The sequence below is a fragment of the Heptranchias perlo genome, chromosome 6 (assembly GCF_035084215.1).
Source record: "Heptranchias perlo isolate sHepPer1 chromosome 6, sHepPer1.hap1, whole genome shotgun sequence".
NCBI lineage: Eukaryota > Metazoa > Chordata > Chondrichthyes > Hexanchiformes > Hexanchidae > Heptranchias > Heptranchias perlo.
In genome coordinates this window covers 4,791,609-4,813,299 of record NC_090330.1, presented here as the reverse complement: position 1 = coordinate 4,813,299, position 21,691 = coordinate 4,791,609, and the positions used below count along the sequence as shown (strand labels likewise).

The following is a 21,691-nucleotide window of genomic DNA, read 5'->3' as shown; positions in this document are numbered from 1 at the left end:
CCGCTGCTTTGGCAGAAGACAGGCAAATGCCCTGCAGAAACAGCTAAAAACTGTTGTTTCTGAGGGGGATGCGGGTTGTGAATTCTGCCAAAGATGCAGCAGGTGAACGGGAGTAGCCCATGGAAATTCTTCCCCATTTTGTTCACAACTACCCGACAACCAATTTTTTTCAAAAATAATTCATTCTTGGGATGTGGATATCATTGGCAAGGCCGGCATTTAAATACATGTGTTTAAATATACCGACCGACTTTCTATTCCTCCCTCCTACATCTACCCTATTGAAACAAAGACTCCGTTTCCTCAGACATTTCTGCATCAGAAGTGTACCTTATAACAACATCATACTTATTTGGAGTTTATCAGGTGGAACATTTGAAGATGGAGTCAGATAGCACCGGCATTACAAACTTTTGGTGAAAATACAATACTGTTCTAGGATATGACAGCCTTCACACAAAAAATGCACAAGTCTCCACATTGTTTGTGCTGCCCACTGAATTGTGTGGCAAGTGAAACAACAGCTTGCATTTTTTCATATGCAGCAAGGTATCTCAAATTACTTCACACTGGGAGGAAAAAAAACGGCAGGTGAGCAGGAGCGTAAAAAGTAAAAAAAGTGGAGAGGGTTTAGGAGAGGAAGAAACCAAAAGGCACAGTTGAAGACAGCAGTTTTGAGGTTTTTAAAAGCAGGGAGGGAGATGATAAGGACAGAGAGAACTAGCCAGAGAGTTTCAATGGGCAGGAGTGCAGTGGCTGAATGAGTGGTCACCAATGGTGGAGCAGAGAACAAGGTGAAGGCTGGTTTTAGAAGATGTGGAGATGCCGGTGATGGACTGGGGTTGACAATTGTAAACAATTTTACAACACCAAGTTATAGTCCAACAAATTTATTTTAAATTCCACAAGCTTTCGGAGGCTTCCTCCTTCGTCAGGTGAACTGTGTGGAGAGTTTTAGAAGAGTAAGAGCATTATGCAGGATGGGATGAAGTGTGGACAAAATTTTAACTCAATAGGGAAAGGGGAGCTTGGAGAGGATGGGGCTTGCCATTATCAACATTTACTGGCAAGAAGCGCAGAACACAAAAGTGCAATACTACACAGAATCTATTTGGTTAGAATTAAGGAAAAAGAGAGGAGCCATCATGCTACTGGGTGTATACTATAGGCCACCAAATAGTGGGAAGGAGATAGAGGGGCAAATTTGCAGGCAAATTGCAGAACAATGCAAGTTGTTTACAGTAGTGATAATCAGGGACTTCAATTATCCTAATATAAACTGGGAAAATATCAGTGTAAAGAGGGAGAGGAATTCCTGAAATATACACAAAAGAACTTTCTTGATCCGTATGTTTCCAGCCCAAAGAGGAAGGAAGCAGTACTGGATCTAGTTCTGGGGAATGAAGTGTGGCAAGTTGAGCATGTTTCAGTGGGAGAGCATTTGAGAAACACTGATCACAATATTAGGTTGAGAACAGTTATGGAAAAAGGACAAGGAAAAATCAAATGTGAAATACTCAACTGGAGGAGGGCTAACTTCATCAAGTTGAAACGGGCAGACACGCGGCAGATGAGATTTAAACGCAGAAAAGTGCAAAGTGATTCATTTTGGTAGGAAGAATGAAGAGAGACAATATAAACTAAATGGTACAATTTTAAAGGGTGAGCAGGAACAGTGCGACCTGGGTTGCATGTACACAAGTCTTTGAAGGTGGCAGGACAAGTTGAGAAAGCTGTTACAAAGGCATACGCGATCCTTCGCTTCATAAATAGAGGCATTGAGTACAAAAGCAAGGAAGTTATGCTAAACCTTTATAAAACACTGGTTAGGCCCCAGCTGCAGTATTGTGGCCAATTCTGGGCACAACACTTTAGGAAGAATGTCAAGGCCTTAGAGAGGGTGCAAAAGAGATTTACTGGAATGATACCAGAGATGAGACACTTCAGTTAGGTGGAGAGACTGGAGAAGCTGGGGTTATTCTCCTTAGAGCAGAGATTTGATAGAGGTGTTCAAAATCATGAACAGTTTTGATAGAGTAAATAAGGAGAAATTGTTTCCAGTGGTTGAAGGGTCGGTAACCAGAGGGGACAGATTTAAGGTAATTGGCAAAAGAACTAGAGGTGACATGAGGGAAAAAAAATTTATGCAGTGAGTTATGATTTGCAATGCACTGCCTAAGAGAGTGGTGGAAGCACATTCAATAATAACTTTCAAAAGTGAATCGGATAAGTACTTAAAAGGGAAAAAATGTGCACGGCCATGGGAAGGAGAGGGGGGAGCGGGACTAACTGGATAGCTCTTTCATAGAGCTGGCATAGGCATGATGGGCCAAAGGGCCTCCTTCTGTGCTGTAATATTCAATGATTCCATACAGTTTTAAAAAAAAATTTGTTCATGGGATGTGGGCATCACTGGCAAGGCCAGCATTTATTGCCCATCCCTAATTGCCCTCGAGAAGGTGGTGGTGAGCCGCCTTCTTGAACCGCTGCAGTCCGTTGACGAATAAATCACAAGACAAATAACCACCAGTGCAGGCGCACAGTCATATTACTCTAGACCGTTGAGGGTTTCGCAAAATCGGTTAAGAAATTGAAGCTTCCAAAGACAATGTTTCCCTTTCTGGAACTAGATATGTGATTGTCCGTGTGGATAATCATCTTAAAAGTCACAAGATTGTACAGCATAATGCAAAAAGCGGTTCCTTTCCCTTCCTCAAAAGAGCATTCTGTCTGGACAAGGTGCATTGTACCTTAGTAGAAAATGTTTTAAAATAAAGACCAAATTTAAGTTCAGATGTATGAGAACTCATCGTTCATTATTGCAGGGTATCTTCATTCCAGATCAGGCTTTTCTACAGCAAGCTCTGCTTATGTTAACAGCACTGTCCATCACTACTTACAGCTGAGGTGTCTGCAGCTTTTTTTTTTATAAAAGTGATCTCTGAATTTGACAGCAGAGTCATGTTTTCACAGATGTCTGCATTTAACCAAAAATAGCAAACGGTCATAAAAACGGAATGAGAAGTTGAAAATTGCTGCAGTTCTGAACAACTGCAGCTGTAACCTCAGCTGGAAAGGACACCATAGATTAATACATTTGGACAGAAAGCTGTGAGATGAATGGCCATAACGTAATCAACTATATGACATTTCTGGGCAATGAGTCTTTTAAACTACCGCCTTCAGACAGAATCGAGTACAGACTAAAGCTCTCCAGATTGAGCTGGGCGTTAGTCCACTGGAAAGCTGTAATATGCAAAATGTTGGATATATTCCAGTATAGATGTGACGTCTACAAACAGCACCATGAACTAACACTGGCACCAGAAACCATTACAAAATGTTCAGGTAAATTAGTTCACTGAGAATACAAGGCACTACTTTTTAGTATTGAATTTCCAGAAAATGTACCTTTTGTACAGCAAGATATTTACTCAAAGCTATGACTAATTTTACTTTTTTCATGAATTTTGCCTTCAAAATGATGGATGTTAGCAGTGGGGAATGGAACACTTGGCTTCAGAGACCCAGTGCCAATGCTGAACATCCCAGGTTTGCAATAGCACAGATCAGATGCAGAGTAAAGCTCCCTCTACCTTCCCCAATAATGTACCCCATCCCCAACCCCAAAAGAACAAGCTTGCTGCACCAGTGTGCCATTTCCCATACCAGCTACTTTGTGACCAGAGTAAAATTGCCAGTCTCAATTTCGGGCAATGAATTGAGTTCCCTCAAACTCTCTTGTTCACTAACTCCTCTCAACCAGTTTCCTCAATTAGGTCAACACCATTCACTGCTTGTCCGACTGAATTCAAGAAACTTCAAACAAAGGGACTTATTTTTAAATATAAGAAAAAGGGCGGTTGTTGCCTTCTGTTATCTCCCCAGACCACCCACTCTCCAAGAGCATAGACAGGCTATCAGGAGGGATGAAGAAACAACTGAAAGGCACTTCAGTTTCTCCCCGACAAGGCATTACTAGGATAGTAACTCACCATAGAAGCATGTATCGCTACGCATTGGCACATCTTGGTGCTCCACCATCTTGCAATTAGTCAAAAAAAAATTATAATTTGACATAATAGCTTGATTTTTTTTTAATGGGAATTGTTAATAAGACTTCCTTTTTAAACTACTGCATCTACTGTATGCCCCAAGTTAAGATTGATTCTACATTTAGTCTCAGATAGCCATTAATATTACTCTAAAAGATAGCCATCTATGATGGGCAACCAAGTAAGATTCACCTTCCCGCAAGACAGAGCACACTGGTACAAGGGGAACAAGTGACTACTTGCCCAGAGGACAGACAAATTTGATCATGAGTTACCCACATGCTACGGGGGGGGGGACAGCTTTAAGGTGATTGCCAAAAGGGCCAGCATGAGGAAACACTTTTTTTTTTAAAAACAGCGGTTTGTTATGATCTGGAATGCACTGCCTGAAAGGGCGGTGGAAGCAGATTGAATAGTAACTTTCAAAAGGGAATTGGATAAATACTTGAAGGGACAAAACATTTATAGGGCTATGGGACTAATTGGATAGCTTTTTCAAAGAGCTGGCACAGGCACAATGGGCCGAATGGTCATCTCCTGTTCTATACCATACTATAAAACTATTAAGCCAACATGATTTAGTGTTATACAATACTTAGTGCATCACCATAAATCATTCCCTACTACCAGTTGTCAACTGTTTTAGAGTCTACTTCTCTCAATTTGAATTAAGCAACTTTGAATTTGATTTGAATTGAAATCCTGCAAATGTATTTTGTCTCCTGCATTTTTATTTAAATTGCTTCATGCAAACTTCAGGATGATTAATTTTTTCTTTCAACATTAACAGGTGTAGAATGTATAGTTGAAGTTGCTCCTTTTGTACAAATCTCAATTTTGGAAGGATAAAATCTGTAATTATTCTGCCAGACATATGTTTTTTTTAAAAAAATAGTTGAAGTAATTGCTACAGTCGGAGTTACACTTTGAGAAAATCCTACAGCCAACACCATGCGATGCTCGATGAAATAATGCACTCATAATTCCTTTCAGCTTTACATAACTCACTGATACTGAGGTGATGCAAGTTTATGAACTTTTCAGCAGATTACAATCCGCATTTGGGCAAGAGTCAGTCAGGTTGAGTATTATCAAGAAGTCCATCATAAACATCATGCTTCATCACAGTAAAGTCAGAGAAGATACAGGTTCCTGCATGGTGCCAGATTAGATGTAACCTTTGTCTGAAGTGAGAAAACCCACACAATTGTTAGTCTTTCCACTCCCCGCCCTCCCCTCCTTGATAAGTCACAATTTAAACTAGTATTGCACAATAAGGTCATGAAACCTAACAGACAACTCACTTTGTCACTGGTCTTCCTGGGCTGTCAATCAAAACTACCAAATTCTAATCTGTTGTAAAGCCCCTCAAAAGATTACTGCATTTTATTAAGAAACAGAAGGGAAAGATAATGAAGTTATTCAATTGACACACCTATTTTATTAAAATATTCATTCTCGGGATGTGGGCGTCACTGGCAAAGCTGGCATTTATTGCCCATCCCTAGTTGTCCAAGAGAAGGTGGTGATGTGCCTCCTTCTTGAACCGCAGCAGTCTGTGTAGTGAAGGTACTCCAATGGTGCTGTTAGGTAGGAAGTTCCAGGATTTTGACCCAGCAACGATGAAGGAACGGCTGATATATGTCCAAATCAGGATGGTGTGCGACGGAGGACAATTGAGGTGATTGTGTTCCCATGCACCTGCTGTCCTTGCCCTTCCAGATGGCGGAGGTCGCAGGTTTGGGAGGTGCTGTCAAAATATGTGCATTCACAAAACGTAGGTTGCACACTATACTTTCTCCATGGGTGGGAGGGAGGAAGGGAGTTCCTGATTTCAGCATAAGTTTTGGGGGATGATGGGCAAACAGGAAAAAAACAAACCAAGGATGAGTTACGCTCCCTACGGGCAGATTACTGTATTACTTGCAGAAACCCAACAATAGGCAGTCTGCCTAAACATTTAGCCAATTGGGCCATGGTCAAGTTTAATTTAGAGGGAGTAGTGGCAACAGTATCAACCCAATTCCAATTCAGCCTAAGCCGGTGTGCAGAAACAGCTAATCGCTTAAAGAATATTGGATAAATTCCTAAGAGTTTGATTTTGCTGAGGAACTCCTGCAGCAATGTCCTGGGGCTGAGATGATTGGCCTCCAACAACCACTACCATCTTCCTTTGTGCTTGGTATGACTCCAGCCACTGGAGAGTTTTCCCCCTGATTCCCATTGACTTCAATTTTACTAGGGCTCCTTGGTGCCACACTGTCAAATGCTGCCTTGATGTCAATTGTTTATAGGGGCTTGAATCCAGCTCAAGCTGTTGAGATGAAAGTCTCCACCCTTAGTGATATCTCGGGGCTACCCAGTCAGCTTAAGCCCACAGTGCAGAAGTGCCCATATTTAGGCACTAAATTGGTAGCATCACTCAGACAGCATACAGATAGGGCTGTTCTTCCCACATTGGCTTAAAGCATATTGCTCTTTCTCGGCCATACTGTTTGTGATCTGGCAATGCTTAACTCTGAGCCTGAGTGTCAAAAGGAGGTGTCCATTCCAAAACACCAGCATCCCTCAAGAAATATTAACAGTTCTAAGAATACAATAGCAATTAAATAAAGTAATTTTTTTTGAAAAGCAACAATTGTTTGTGTTATTTTTAAAAAACAGAAATATTGCTGGTTGTTTTTCACAGAAATGGGAAGGATTGTGGCTTAGCAGATTGACGTCATGGTGTATTTAGGCTTTGTGGCGGTTAGGTTCTCTGAACCACAGCTGACATTGGAAAGAATAAAAGAGAACTTAGAGAAACAGAGAGCGAGCGCGTAACATTCCTACTCTATTTTCTGTCTGTTAACCAATCCTCAATCCGTGTTAATATATTATCCCCATCCCATGAGCCCTAACCTTGTGTAACGAGCTCTTATGTGGCACCTTATCGAATGCCTTTTGAAAATCCACATATACTACATCCACTGGTTCCACCTTATCTACCCTGCTAGTTACACCCTCAAAAAATTCTAATAGATTTGTCAAACACAATTTTCCTTTCATAAAACCGTGCTGACTCTGCCGAATCAGATTCTGATTTTCTAAATGCCCTGTTACTATGTCCTTAATAATAGATTCTAGTATTTTCCCGACTACTGATGTCAGGCTAACTGGTCTGTAGTTCCCGGTTTTCTCTTTCCCTCCTTTCTTGAATAGCGGGGTTACATTTGCTACCTTCCATTCCAGGGGACTGTTCTAGAATCTAGGGAAATCTGGAAGATCAAAACCAATGCATCCACTATCTCTGCACTCACCTCTTAAAACCCTAGGATGTAGGACATAAGGTCCATGGGATTTGTCAACTTTTAGTCCAATTAATTTTTCTAAAACTTTCTCTTTACTAATCTTAATTACTTTAAGTTCCTCCCTCTCATTGGACCCTTGGCTCCCCACTATTTCTGTTGTGTTTATTGCATCTTCTATTGTGAAGACGGATATAAAATATTTGTTTTACGTCTCTACTATTTCCTTATTCCCCATTATAATTTCTTCTGTCTCTGCCTCTAAGGGACCCAAGTTTATTTTCGCTAATCTCTTCCTTTTTGTATACTTGTAGAAGCTCTTACAATCTGTTTTCATATTTCTTGCTAGTTTACTCTTATATTTAATTTTCTCCCTCTATCAATTTCTTGGTTATCCCTTGCTGATTTCTAAAACCCTCCCAGTCCTCAGGCTTACTACTCTTTTTGGCAACATTGTAAGCCTCTTCTTTTAATCTAATACTATCCTTAACTTCTCTAGTTAGCCAGGGTTGGATCGCTTTTCCTGTGGAGTTTTTATTCCTCAAGGCTATGTATATTTGTTGGGCATTATGAATTATTTCTTTAAGTGCTCGCCATTGCTTATCTACCATCATATCTTTTAATCTAATTTCCCATTCTACCTTAGCCAACTCGTACCTCATACCGACATAGTTGCCTTTGTATCATAGTAGGCACAGCACAGGAGGCGGCCATTCGGCCCATCGCTCCTGCGCCGACTCTTTGAAAGAACTATCCATTTAGTCCCATTCCCCTGCTCTTTTCTCAAAGTCTGTTTAAATTTAAGACCCTAGTTTCCGACTTAACCACATCACTCTCAAACTCAATATGAAATTCTATCATATTACGATCATTCTTCCCCAGAGGATCTTTATTATAAGATTACTAATTAATCCTGTCTTATTACACAGTACCAGATCTAAAATAGCCTGTTCCCTAGTTGGTACCTCGACATTGTTCTAGAAAACTGTCTCGGATGCATTCCATGAACTCGTCCTCCAAATTACTTTAGCCAACTTGGTTTGCCCAGTCTATATGAAGATTGAAGTCCCCCATGATCATTGCTTTACCCTTGTTACATGCTCCTCTAATTTCCTGATTATTATTCAGTCCAACATTATAACTACCATTGTGGGAGTAGTTTACAGGCCCCCTCAGTGTTTTCTGCCCCTGGTTATTTCTTTGCTCCACCCATACTGATTCTACATCCTGATTTTCTGAGCTAAGATCCTCTCTCACTACTGCCTTTATCTCATCCTTTATCATCAGGGCTACCCCCCCCCCACCACTCCTTTTCCATTTTGCCTATCTTTTCTAAAAGTCAAGTACCCTAGAATATTTAGCTCCCAACCTTGGTCACCCTGTGACCACGTCTCAGTAATGGCTACTAGATCAAACCCATTTATCTCTGTTTGTGCCATTAATTCATCTATCTTGTTCCTATTGCTTCATGCATTCAGACACAGCGCCTTTAATTTTAACTTTTATTCCCTGATGTGACTTTAGTCACTAATGCCCTATTACCTTTCTTAAACTCTCTGTCCCTTCCTAACACACACTGCTTGTTTTTATCCAAACCACTACTCTGTTCGACAGCCTTGACCTTTCTTTTTAGACTGATAATAACCCTTGCCTGAACCATACCCCCCTCTTTAGTTTAAAGCCCTATCTACCACCCTAGTTATTCGATTCACCAGACTCTGGTCCCAGCCCAGTTTAAGTGGAGCCCTTCCCAATGGAACAGCTCCCTCCTTCCCCAGTAATGATGCCAGTGCCCCATGAATTGAAACTCGAGTCCCACACCACTTTTTCACCCACTCATTGAACCATCTAATCTGTTTGTCCCGATGCCAATTTGCACGAGGCTCAGGTAGTAATCCAGAGATTACTACCTTTGACGTTCTGCTTTTTAAATTTGGTCCCTAGCTCCTCAAACTCCCTCAGCAGAACCTCATTCCTAGTTCTACCTATGTCGTTGGTTCATATGTGGACCATGACAACTGGATCCTCCCCATCGTGCTCCAAGTTCTTTTCCAGCCGCGAGGAGATGTCCTTAACCCTGGCATCGGGCAAACACAGCCTTCGGGACTCCCGATCGTGGCTGCAGAGAACAATATCTATCCCCCTGACTATACTATCCCCTACCACTACCACATTCCTTTTCACTCACCCCACTTCAATGGCCGCCTGTACCACGGTGCAGTGGTCAATTTGCCCATCCTCCCTGCAGTCTTTGATCCCATCCATACAGGTAGCAAGTACTTCATACCTGTTGGACAAGGGCAAAGGCTGAGGCTTCTCCACCACTGGGTCCTCATACCTGCCTGGTTCGCAGTCGCATCCTCCTGTCGCTGACCAAATGTAACTACCGAACCCAAGGGGTGTGACTGCCTCCTGGATCAAAATATCCAGATAATGCTCCCTCTCCCTGATACAGTCACTTCTACACCACTGCAAAGTAAAAATGGTTTCAATGCGGCACGAAGGAGTGCCCAAGATCTGTTAACTGACTAGCACAAAATACTAGAAATATCATGAGGCACAATGCATTTGGAAACTAAGCAGTGGTACAGTCTTCCAGTTAGCTGCATATTCAGCATATTACATAGGACAGTATAATCATCAGTAACTGTCATACTAATCTAACCAAAATTAGTTCAGGACAAGTTTTTCAACTAATTCACAAGTTAACTGCTCAGCAAATAAATTTAAAACTAAAAATACTTTGAAGGTTTGCTCAAAGTGATATAAATCAGCAGCCTTCTGCCAAACAGGATCTAAATGGCTAGATCAACTATATGTACAGTAACATATCATGTGCTGGAAGAGTTGACAAGGCAATAAATCATTTTTCTTTCCTGGCAATTATTCACTGAAATCAATTAGATATGAACCAGGACAACCCTTCATATCACACTGCAACTATTCTCACGTATGCTGGGTGTTAATTGCAGAAATTTATAAATGTGTTGTTGTTTAAATGCTTCTACAGGAGGAGCTTGGCTGATGTGGTGGGTGCTGACACTCGTCAAGAGCGAGCTAGACCGGTTCTTGACTGGGGCAGAGATTGCATCATATGGAAGGTATGTGGTTTTACAGATAACACATGGTCCATGTGATCTCCTGGACTGGTCTCAATTGCCTGAGGGGGTTGGAAAGGAATTTTCCAGAGTTTTTCCCCCCCCTTATTAACCCTGGGTTTTTCTCTTTTTTTGCCTTTCCCAGGAGATTACATGGCTGAGGGGGGAGGTGGGGGATGGGAAGTGTCTAGTCATGATGCTCGAGTCATCATGCGTGTGGGGCAGACTTGATGGACCAGCTGGTCTTTTCCTGCCCATCAATTTCATATGTTCGTAGGTCTAAAATGTTGAGACAACAGATGAGCTGTTGGCATCTGGATAGAAGGTGTACTGTGCTTACTGACTGCAACTGGTATCCAAACTATGGTAAAGTAACATCTACTAGATCCCTGTGGCTTTCTTCATCTTGGTTGTAATTTCTAATACCAGTCAATCTTGGGTCTCCTGTCAGAAGTTATACAATGTCTGCAAACTATAGCAACTGCCCAATACCTAGTCTATTGTTCAAAGTTCACAAATACTGCTAATCATTCAAAGACGTAGGGCCTCAATCTTTTATGACCTTGTCATAGCAATGGTGATTGAAGCCAGACCAAATGCTTTATTTAGTGTTGTACAATTCCAGAGTCTGAAAGACTGAAGTACAAACTACTGAGAAACCCCTGGTCCCAACTCCAACACAGCTCAGCTCAGTACTGAGCACTGTCCCATTTATACCAATAAGGTCCTGGGCTCGATCCCTACTCCACTACAATTTACCACAACATCTGAACTAGGAAGGGAGTTATAAGAAAGGACCTAGTCCTGATCATACTGGTGGCATGGAACTCATCAACAAGCTGTGCAATCAGTGTGTCAATGTGAGCTAGCACTAGTTTTCTGTTGATCTATAGCAATTAGCTTCCTAAGATCCAAGGGCCATTATGAACATGACAGCTATCGGAAGAAGCACTCCACCCCCTTTTAATTCATCCATGATCCAGCATTTTTTTGTCTTTATTCACTCTTAAGATCTCCCCACTCCATATATACCACAATTGAAAACCTGGACAACACTGCACGCTTCTAAGGTTTCACCAATTCCCCAATGTTTCTGGCTACTCAGAAATGTGCATGGCTTCTCCCCTATAGGAAAGGATTTGGCCTCCATTTGGCACCTCCCAGTCTGGTTTTACCTCTTCCAAGCTCAGGGACACAGGGACCAATATTAGTGTCCACAGCACAACCACAGTTTATATCACCTAATTCATCACATACAAGGGATTGAGCCTGGGATCATCTTGGTCTGGGTTTCTCAGTACTGCACCACATGGTTTATCCATTGAACCATCAGGAGACCCTATAATATCTGCAAGGGCTTTATGTACACATACTGCTATTAAAAACATGTTCACAATTCTTCTCAAGTTCAAAAATGAATATTTAACACACACATACAACTTGTCTTACCAATTTCGTAGTTGATGCAGTTAGTCTCAATTTCTCCTCGATTCCCTTGCCTACTTTTTGAACGGTTACCTGAGTCTGTTTTATTGCACGTTGAGCAGTATGAAGCCTGTAAAATGAGAATAAAAATCAATCAGAAATTGGATCCATCCATTCACAATACCCGTGCATCAGAACAACGGGAAGTCCTGTCCTTTGGTATCTATCCCCTATTAGAAAGGTGTAAGTCAACACTGGTTCACTTGCGTCAGTGAACCCTGCTGGTATTTTCATAACAGTTTGAACACTGCTCAGCTAATCCACAAAGCAATTAAGGGGGGGGGAGGGGCGGGAGCGGGACACAATCATTCATTCTCTTGTCAAAGTAATTCTGAAGAAGATAAAACCAATTTTGGCTGGATGGGGAGGGGGAAGAGGAGACGAGGAGGGAAAAAAAGACGACTTCATCCATTTTTCTTAGCTTTACAAGCTTATTATAAAAAGGAGCATCAACATGGTATGCGAGGACAGTGAAACCATTTACTTAGGAATTTATCCTATGACTGATGGGGATTAAAATCTTGTTAGCATCTCTGGCATGGGCCAATGGGTAGCTCCACCTCACTAGTCATATCAACTGGCTCTCAGCATCTTCTGGATACGACATGCTAAGATTCATTTTAAAAGTTGTACTGGAAAACCTTCTCAGTACGGAACACACCACTTGCAAAAAAAAAATCACTTCCTGATTTTATAATTGCATTTAAAAAATAAATTCTGTTACAAGTTCCTTTCTTGTATTCAGTTGAGTACAGAAAGAGGGTACAACTTGCACACAAGGTTTCACAGCACCTACAATTCAAACAAAGATTATACATTTTGGAATATCTGTCAAACTTTCCAGAAAATGCTTTTTAGATGATCAGAATGAACGGCCAAAGCAGATATTACATATTGCACAGTCCCAATTTCAATTTACTTCAGCAGCAGATTTGGGATAAAACTGATTATAAGTGGAAACCGTAATCTCTGCTGCAACAATAGTCACGTTGGTTTAGTTGTTAAAGCTGATAATATACTTATTAGGAATGGCATGGGGTGGGGGGGGGGGGGGTGGAGGTGGGAGGAAGAGGGATTCACAAACACTAACTAGTGACTCATGCTGAAATGCCAGTAAGTGCAGCATTGGTTGAGAACCTGATGGGGCTCGGCTATAGGCAGCCAGCCGGCATGTACTCCCCTAGGCTCACACAGGAAGAATGGTCAGTTGAACATCTGAGAACTAATAACACCAGTGGAACTGCACTCCAGTGGGCATCAGCACCTTCTCAGATAGAGTAAACTGATACAGAAAATCTAAAAAATCTTCAAGCTAGGGTAAAATGACGGAACATTTTCAGGCTGGGCTCTGAAAGGCTGGATGAACTGAGTGGTCATTCTGAATAAGAATTCAGAACAAAAACACAGCCCCATAAGCCACAGCAAATGTGTGGCACATTTTAACTCGCAATAATCTTTGGACACATTAAAGTGAAAACATCACTATTTATTTTGGTTCAGAAAAGCCATTCCAGTCCCCACAGATTAATCTATCAGAGCTCCGTTACAGCAAAAGCGATTTATAGTTGATTCTATTTGCTTAGTGAAAGCCTGTCACAGAGCAGCCCTCACCCAAGCCAGAGTTTTATTACTCCTGGAGGCAGGTACAGATGCACACATGCACACACATGAACACACATGATATTATGGTCTTGAGCCATTCAGATCAGGAGGTCCCAGGTTTGATTCCTGGTCTGTGTTGAGTTAGCTGATCTCAGTCAGGGCTGTAGTAAGGGTATTACAATTGGAGTCAGTGCTACTGGGCTGTAGTAAGGGTGCTATAATTTTTTAAAAATTCGTTCATGGAATGTGGGCGTCGCTGGCAAAGCTAGCATTTATTGCCCATCCCTAATTGCCCTTGAGAAGGTGGTGCTACAACTGGAGTCAGTGCCACTGCGCTGCAGTAAGGGTGCTACAACTGGAGTCAGTGCCACTGGGCGAGGGCAAGAAAATTACCAGACAGGACTGATCTGATTATAATTTTTTGTTCGGGGAGGGGAAAAGAAGTTAGTTGCATAACCCCACATTGCACATTTCCTTTAAGGTGGTGGAAAAATGATATCTTTACAACATTTGAAGTGTATGTATCTTGTTATGCGAATTACTATTTAACATGCAGACTAGGTTAATTGAAAAGCACACATCAAAATCACTAATATACCATTTAAGTCTAAGTGATGCATTTCGACTTGCTTTTGTTTTTTTTTAAAAACCAGCTGGGAGATGACGAGAAATCTTTTTACGCAGCGAGTTGTTCTGATCTGGAATGCACTGCCTGAAAAGGTGGTGGAAGCAGATTCAATGGTAACTTTCAAAAGGGAATTGGATAAATACTTGCAAAGCAAAAATTTGCAGGGCTATGGGGAAAGAGGGACTAATTGGATAGCCCTTTCAAAGAGCTGGCACAGGCACGGTGGGCCCAATGGCTGCCTTCTGTGCTGTATGATTCTGGTCTTTCTGGACGTTGGCAGATTTACTTGGGTTGTCTTTGCCAGCACGACAGCCACACTTCAGGAACTGACAATCATCCGACTGATACCCTTACAAAAACAAGCTATTATTAACAAATTGTCCAGCGACAGGACAGCAAGTTTTGAAGCTTGGACAAAATCTGGCGAATTTGGATTACCTCAGATCTATTCAAGTGATACAATTGATCCAAATCCGTCATTTCCAGCTGAATACAGTGTCCTTATTAACAGAAATTCATGTTTTTTTCTCTTCTCATTCCCTCAAAAATCCTCACCAAGCATCATCACTCTTCCAAAAGGAGTCACTAGATAGCAGTTAGGACCCCAATCAAAATATTTTCTTAATGGTGAGAGACTAGGAGCTGTGGAGGAGCAAAGGGAGTTAGATGCCCAAGTACACAAATCACTAAAAGCTAGTGGACAGGTGCAAAAGGTAATGAAAAAGGCGTTCAGTTTTGGACATCGAACATGAGGAAAGATATATTGGCCTTTGAAGGGGTACAGCACAGATTCACCAGAATACCACCAGGGCTTAAAGGATTAAATTATGAGTACAGGTTGCATAAACTTGAGATGTACTCCTTTGCGTTTAGATGGTTGAGAGATGATCTAATTGAGGCATTTAAAATGATAAAGGGATGGACTAGGGTAGTTACAGAGAAATTATTTTCTCTGGTGAAGAGGGCATAATCTTAAAACTGAAGCTAGGAGTGAAATTAGGAAGCACTTTTTCACAATGATTGTGGAAATCTGGAATTATCTCCCCCAAAAGGCTGTGGATGCTGGGACAATTAAAGTTTTTAAGATTAAGATTGAGTTCGACAGATTTTTGTTAGGTAAGGGTATGAAAGGATATGGAACAAAGGAGGGCAAATGGAGTTGAAGGGTATAGATTAGCCGTGATCTAATTGAATAGCAGAACAGGCTTGAGGGGCTGAATGGCCTACTCCTGTTCTTATGAATGTGTAGTCATTAAGGTAAGCTCCTTTGACTTACTTTTGATGACTCTGTGCTCTCAATTCTCCATAAACAGCAGAGGGAATGTGCCTGCAGGCTCTCCGGCCAAAGGAAACAAGGGCCAGCTCCCATCTTAGGCCTCCACTGCCAATGCTTTTACAATCTGACAAGGTAGTTATTGCCTCTGATCTCATAGTTCTTCAAACTTGTCACGTTGAATTCATTTGGAGTGAGACTCACTCATTTTGGTTCAAAAATGTAACCTACTTTAATGCATCTCACTCTGAAAAGTAAACATTCCTATGTTTAAATGGGTTTGCAATCAATTTCATTCTTCTTGATCGTAAATCTCACTCCTAACATTTCCCTCACGTTGACAGCTCTGGGTATAATGGGAGCCACAGGACAAAAAAAATTTGAAAGAACTAAGGGAATTGCTTATTTGCTGTGCCCTTATGAATGGGTGTTAATGATCTTTCTCTCACAAGCACAGGGGGAGGTAGTCAAGGAATTTAGGATATAAACGTGCTTAGCTATTCCTGACTTTTGGCAGCATTCGCGCCAAGCTTCTGTTCTTGGTTCGGGGGAGCCGGTTATTCAAGGCTGGTTCTTCTATTTGCATTTAAGATTGCCAAATGACTGATGGATTCCACACCCTTCTTACGACCACCATGGAGTGAAGAAGGGAAGAAGTGGTGGAGGGGTGAGGGAACGGAGGACGGGGCAGGTAGGATTAAGGGAAATGGCTACTTTCCATCAAAGCAAGCAGCAAGCAATCTTTGTCGGAAGACTAGATCTCAGCTGTTGTTCAGACGTGGAACATGTTTTCACTGATAATCGCTTTAAATGGCAATCAAAAAGAACCTGCTCAACTCAATTCCTCATTTGAAAGGATTAGATTGGGTGTAACCGACAATGCACAATATAAACTGGAGCTGAGTTTCTGGCATAGCCCTGCTGGACTCCTTACCTCACTCAGCCTTCCCACACCTCCTATGATCTACAACCTTTTAAAGCAGAAGCTTGACACCATTAATTATTACTACTTGGCTTCTCTCCCACTCTTCAATATTGGTGACGACTTGCACCATGTGCTTTGGCTTTTCACCTAAGTTCCTCAATTAAAAAGATTACTCAAGGACTCTCTGCTAGATTTCATGCTGCCTTGGGTGAGTTTATTCTCTGAAGAGTTCAATATTCAAAATAATCTGCAGGAATTTAGAGGACAGGTAAAGGAGGCAACTGCTGTGCAATATTATGATCTCAAATCAATTTTTTTTAAATAGACAAGAGAGTCTAACCACCTCAAAATTCTTTAGATCCTCTATAACATTACAACTATCTGATATTAGTGGTATGGTGGTAGCGGGCTCGGGAGGGACGAAAATTGGCAGGGAGCAAAGGGAGGAAAAGACGGACAGGACAGACTTACATTTATATAACGCCTCTCACAATCTCAGGATGTACCAAAGCGCCTTAGTGCCAATGAAATACTTTTGTGGTGTAGTCACAGTTGCAATATAGGCAAATGCAACAACTAATTTGCACATAGCACGGTCCCACAAACAGCAATGAGATGAATGTCTAGTTAGTCTAGTTTTAGTGGTGCTGGCTGAGGGATAAATGTTGGCCAGGATACAAAAAAACTCCTCTGCTCTTTATTTAAATAGTGTTTGGGAATTTTTATATCCTCCTGAGGGAGAAGATGGGGCCTCAGTTTAACATCTCATCTGAAAAGCATCATGTCCGACAGTGCAACACGCCCTCAGTACTGCACTGAAGTGTCAGCCGAGATTATGCGCTCAAGTCTCTGGAAGACTTGAAGTATGATTTAGAGTAGGTGAAATGGGAGAAGGAGAAGAGATAGATGAGGCACTGATGATGTAGGAATGCAACTACTGCACATTTAAAGCTGTTGATTGGGATTGGGATTGGGATTGGGGTTGGGGGCGGAGAAACGCGGGGGAAAAGATAGGAAATCCTCACTGGATTGAGCTGCAAATTTCACTCCTGACTATTCAACAAACCCCCAAGGGCAGAAGTGTCAAAGCCCATCAGTAGAGATGAAGTAGATAATAATGTTGGCCCATATTGTGCATAGTTTAAGGTGGTCAATTTTTCAGATGCTGTAATCACCATGAGTAGACCTTCTTTACCTAGTGTTCAGTTCTAGGTCCAGAATTGTCTTTATAACAATGAACAACAGCAAAATAGTTCAGTAATTTTTTTGGGGGGGAGGGGGTGGCGCAAAGTACGGTAGCGTAGTGGTTATGTTACTGGGCTAGTAATCCAGAGGCCTGGACTAAAATCCAGAATCACGAGTTCAAATCCCGCCACAGCGGCTGGCGAATTTAAATTCAATTAATTAAATTTAAAAAAAATTTTAAATTAAATTTAAAAAAATCTGGAATTAAAATACTAGTATCAGTAATGATAGCCATGAAACTACCGGATTGTCGTAAAAACCCATCTGGTTCACTAATGTCCTTTAGGGAAGGAAAACCTGCCGTCCTTACCCGGTCTGGCCTATATGTGACTCCAGACCCACAGCAATGTGGTTGATTCTTAATTGCCCTCTGAAATGGCCTAGCAAGCCACTCAGTTGTAAAAATCTCGCTAGGGATGGGCAATAAATGCCGGCTTTGCCAGCGACGCCCACATCCCGTGAACGAATTTAAAAAAAATGTAGCCAATAATGTAATCAAACTTAAATAGTCTTAATCATCTAACAGGAAGACTGATGTAGTGACATACTGCAGGAAGCTCACTGAGACCGAACAGGTAAGGATGAGATGCAGAGAGGCAGATTATTTTCCTTGTACTTGAACAGGATAGCATTTCAAATGTTTGAGCAATGGACCGAACAAGGGAGGCATACGGGGCTGCACAATACTCTTAGTGGGCAGGTTTACTCCTTTTTGCTCCCCAAAAAAAAATCAAACTAACAGAGTTCACCCATTTCTGGAACTAATTATTTGAAGTTACTTGATTTGAACAAAGTAGATTGTATACCCCTCTGAATTTCATGAAAATACTAGATACTTTTTGGGCAGTTGAGTGATGTTGCAGTCTTGAGGGAGTTTAGCAATGCACTCTAGGACCAGACTGCCTCACAAAACCCTGGCAAAATGATACTGGAGTTGGGTGAGGAGAATTCCTGTGTGAATTTTACCTGCTAGTTTTATTTCCACAGGTGGGGGTTGCCCACTTTCCAATCCCTTCTCTCTTCTCCCTCCCAGCAACCTGGTTTGTCCCTCTACTGTACACATCTGACTTCAAGCAATTCATTGATAAATGAAAATAACTAACAAGAGGTAGCAACTCTTATAAGAACATAAAAAATAGGAACAGGAGTAGGCTATATGGTCCTTCGAGCCTGCTCCGCCATTCAATCAGATCATGGCTGATCTCCATATCTCTTGATTCCCCTAGAGTCCAAAAATCTATCTATCTCAGCCTTGAATATATTCAATGGCTCAGCATCCATTGCTCTCTGGGGTAGAGAATTCCAAAGATTCACAACCCTGCGTGAAGAAATTCCTCCTCATCTCAGTCTTAAATGGCTGACCCCTTATCCTGAGACTACGGACACCTAGTCAGGGATTTCTTTAGAGGCACAGGACAAAATATTTGATACACATGAGAGCTACACTCAAAACAGATTCGACTTGAAGAAAAGATTGCTTCCTTTTCAAATGTTCAATGAAGAGATTCAAAGACTAGGGACAGAAAGTGAAAGATGACGACTTTCTTGCTTAACCATTATTGCAAGGTACAGCTCTGATTATTGAGAGCCGGCTGACATTCAACACTTAAAACTAATGCCTTTGGAATCAATCTGAATTTGCTGATAATCCTGATAAGCATCCGAAGGTAAATTGAGTTTGTCTTTCTCCAGTGGAGTTTAGCAGAGAAATCCATCCAGTTTTGTTTATACAAATATTAACTGGCTACTCAGCATCAGTGGAAGCCAACCCTGATATTAGACTGTGCATCAGTAAACATCACAACATGCTGATGCATCGCTTCGTCAAGTCCACTGATTTCTTGATCACCATGAGGAGGTTAGGCCAAGGGAAAACTCAATCTAAAAGCAAAGTCATACATAACTGGAGGTGTGGTTCCCTTTAATGACAACTATTGCTTCCTATTCAAGGGTGGTGGGGGTCTGGAACTCAATACCTGAAAGGGTATTTTGGTGGTTCAGCGGTTGAATTCTCACATAGGAACATAGGAACAGGAGTAGGCCATTCAGCCCCTCGTGCCTACTCCGCTATTTGATAAGATCATGGCTAATCTGTGATCTAACTCCATATACCTGCCTTTGGTCCATATCCCTTAATACCTTTGGTTGTCACTTCCCATGCGAGTGACCTGGGTCCGATTCTCGGCCAATGCAGCGCAAATTTTTTTTTAAAAATGTAATTGGTCGAAGGACCAATTGGTAGAAGGGAGGAGGAGAAATTTTTGCACCCAGAGGGTGGTGGGGGTCCGGAACTCACTGCCTGAAAGGGTGGTAGAGGCAGAAGCCCTCATTGCATTTAAAATGTACTTGGATATGCACTAGAAGTGCCGTAACCTACAGGGCTACGGACCAAGAGCTGGAAAGTGGGATTCAGCTGGATAGCTCTTTTTTGGCCGGCACAGACACGATGAGTCGAATGGCCTCCTCCTATGCCGCAAATTTCTATGGCTCTATGATTCAAATGTTCAACAAAGAGATTCAAAGACTAGGGAGAATTCATCTCCTAGTTTGATGATCAGAAGCTAATCTCAATTCCCCCAAAAGCAGTGGTCACATCTCAAATGAAGATCAACCTTTACATAAAGGATAGTCACTAATAAATCCAATAGGGAATTCTGGAGAAACTTCTTTATCCAGAAAATGGTTAGAATGTGGAACTCGCTACCATAAGGAGTAGTTGAGACGATTAGCATAGACGCATTTAAGGGGAAGCTAGATGAACACATGAGGGAGAAAGCAATAGATGGATATGATAGGGTTAGATGAAGTAGGAAGGGAGGAGGCTCGTTTGGAGCATAAACACCGGCATAGACCTGTTGGACCGAATGGCCTGTGTCTGTGCTGTAAATTCTATGTAATTCTATACAATATTCTTGTAAAGTAGAACCTATGCAATTAAGACAAACATCCTCCTAAGGCTTCACTGCGTGGTCAATATGATCTCCAGTAGTGTCCTGAGATTCAACAAGAACCTGTCCCATTCCACAATGGCAGGAAGGAAACCAAGAATTTGTTTTTAAAACTTTCCTCCCAAATAAAAACAAATGCCCAGTGGCCTGGAAGGCTGCTCAATCCCAGAATTTATATCCTCACTTACTGGATAAAGCCAAAACCTTACCACTTCAAATATTTATAACAGCACAGATGGCTGAAGCATCATCTAACAGAGGAAGGGCAGAAGTAATCCTTTTGATAAAATATGGTAGCCTGTGACTGGTTGTTCCAATATGACTACTGCCTGACAGGTAAAGAGCTAGGCTTAAGCAAAGGTGACTTCCTGTTCACAGGAAAAGACTGGTAGGTAGGGAAAGGATTACTTGGACAACTGACACGTGTGGCAAGACCCATAGGCAAAACTCTAAAATATCAACCATTGAGCTAAAAACTATATTATAGATTTAAGATAATAGGAACATGAGTAGGCCATTCAGCCCCTCGTGCCCGCTCTGCCATTTGATAAGATCGTGGCTGATCTGTGATCTAACTCCATATACCTGCCATTGGCCCATCCTATTCACAAAGCATCTTTCATGATAAATTACTTTTTAAGTGCAGTAGCTATTGCGTAGGCAAACACAGCAGCATCCCACAGAGAGCCATGAGATGAATCACTAGTTAATCTGCTTTTAGGTGGTGTTAGTTAAGGAAGGATGTTGGCCAGGATCATGTTGATCTTGAACGTTCAAATGGGCAGATAAAAGCCCAGTATAACATTTCATCCAAATATTGCACCTCTGACAAAGCAGCACACCGTCAGTAATACACTAGAGTTATCAGCCTAGATTATGCACTCAAGTCCTGTGGGGTTCAAACTCACAACCTTCTGACCCTGAAGTGAGACTGCCACCAACTGAACCAAATTTACATTTGAATTTTGCAGTGGTATTTATGAGGGAACAAACATTGGATATTCATTTGGCTAAAGTTTTCTAAAACACACTTTTCTACTAGGGAGACAGCGAATTAATAGGCGATAAATGAAACGGCATTATAACTGAGACTCTGCCAAGAACTGAATGTTCCTTGATGTGCTTCAACATAACTCTGCTGCCAT

At 41.6% G+C, this 21,691-nt stretch overlaps 1 protein-coding gene across 1 annotated transcript in view; it reads right to left on the bottom strand.

The window, feature by feature from the left end:
- uvrag (UV radiation resistance associated gene) overlaps positions 1 to 21,691 on the bottom strand; it is a 260,049-nt gene that overhangs the window by 161,474 nt on the left and 76,884 nt on the right. The window contains exon 7 of the mRNA XM_067985644.1: positions 11,890 to 11,995. Within this exon, the coding sequence (XP_067841745.1) occupies positions 11,890 to 11,995 (106 nt within the window). The remainder of the gene's footprint in view (positions 1 to 11,889; positions 11,996 to 21,691) is intronic.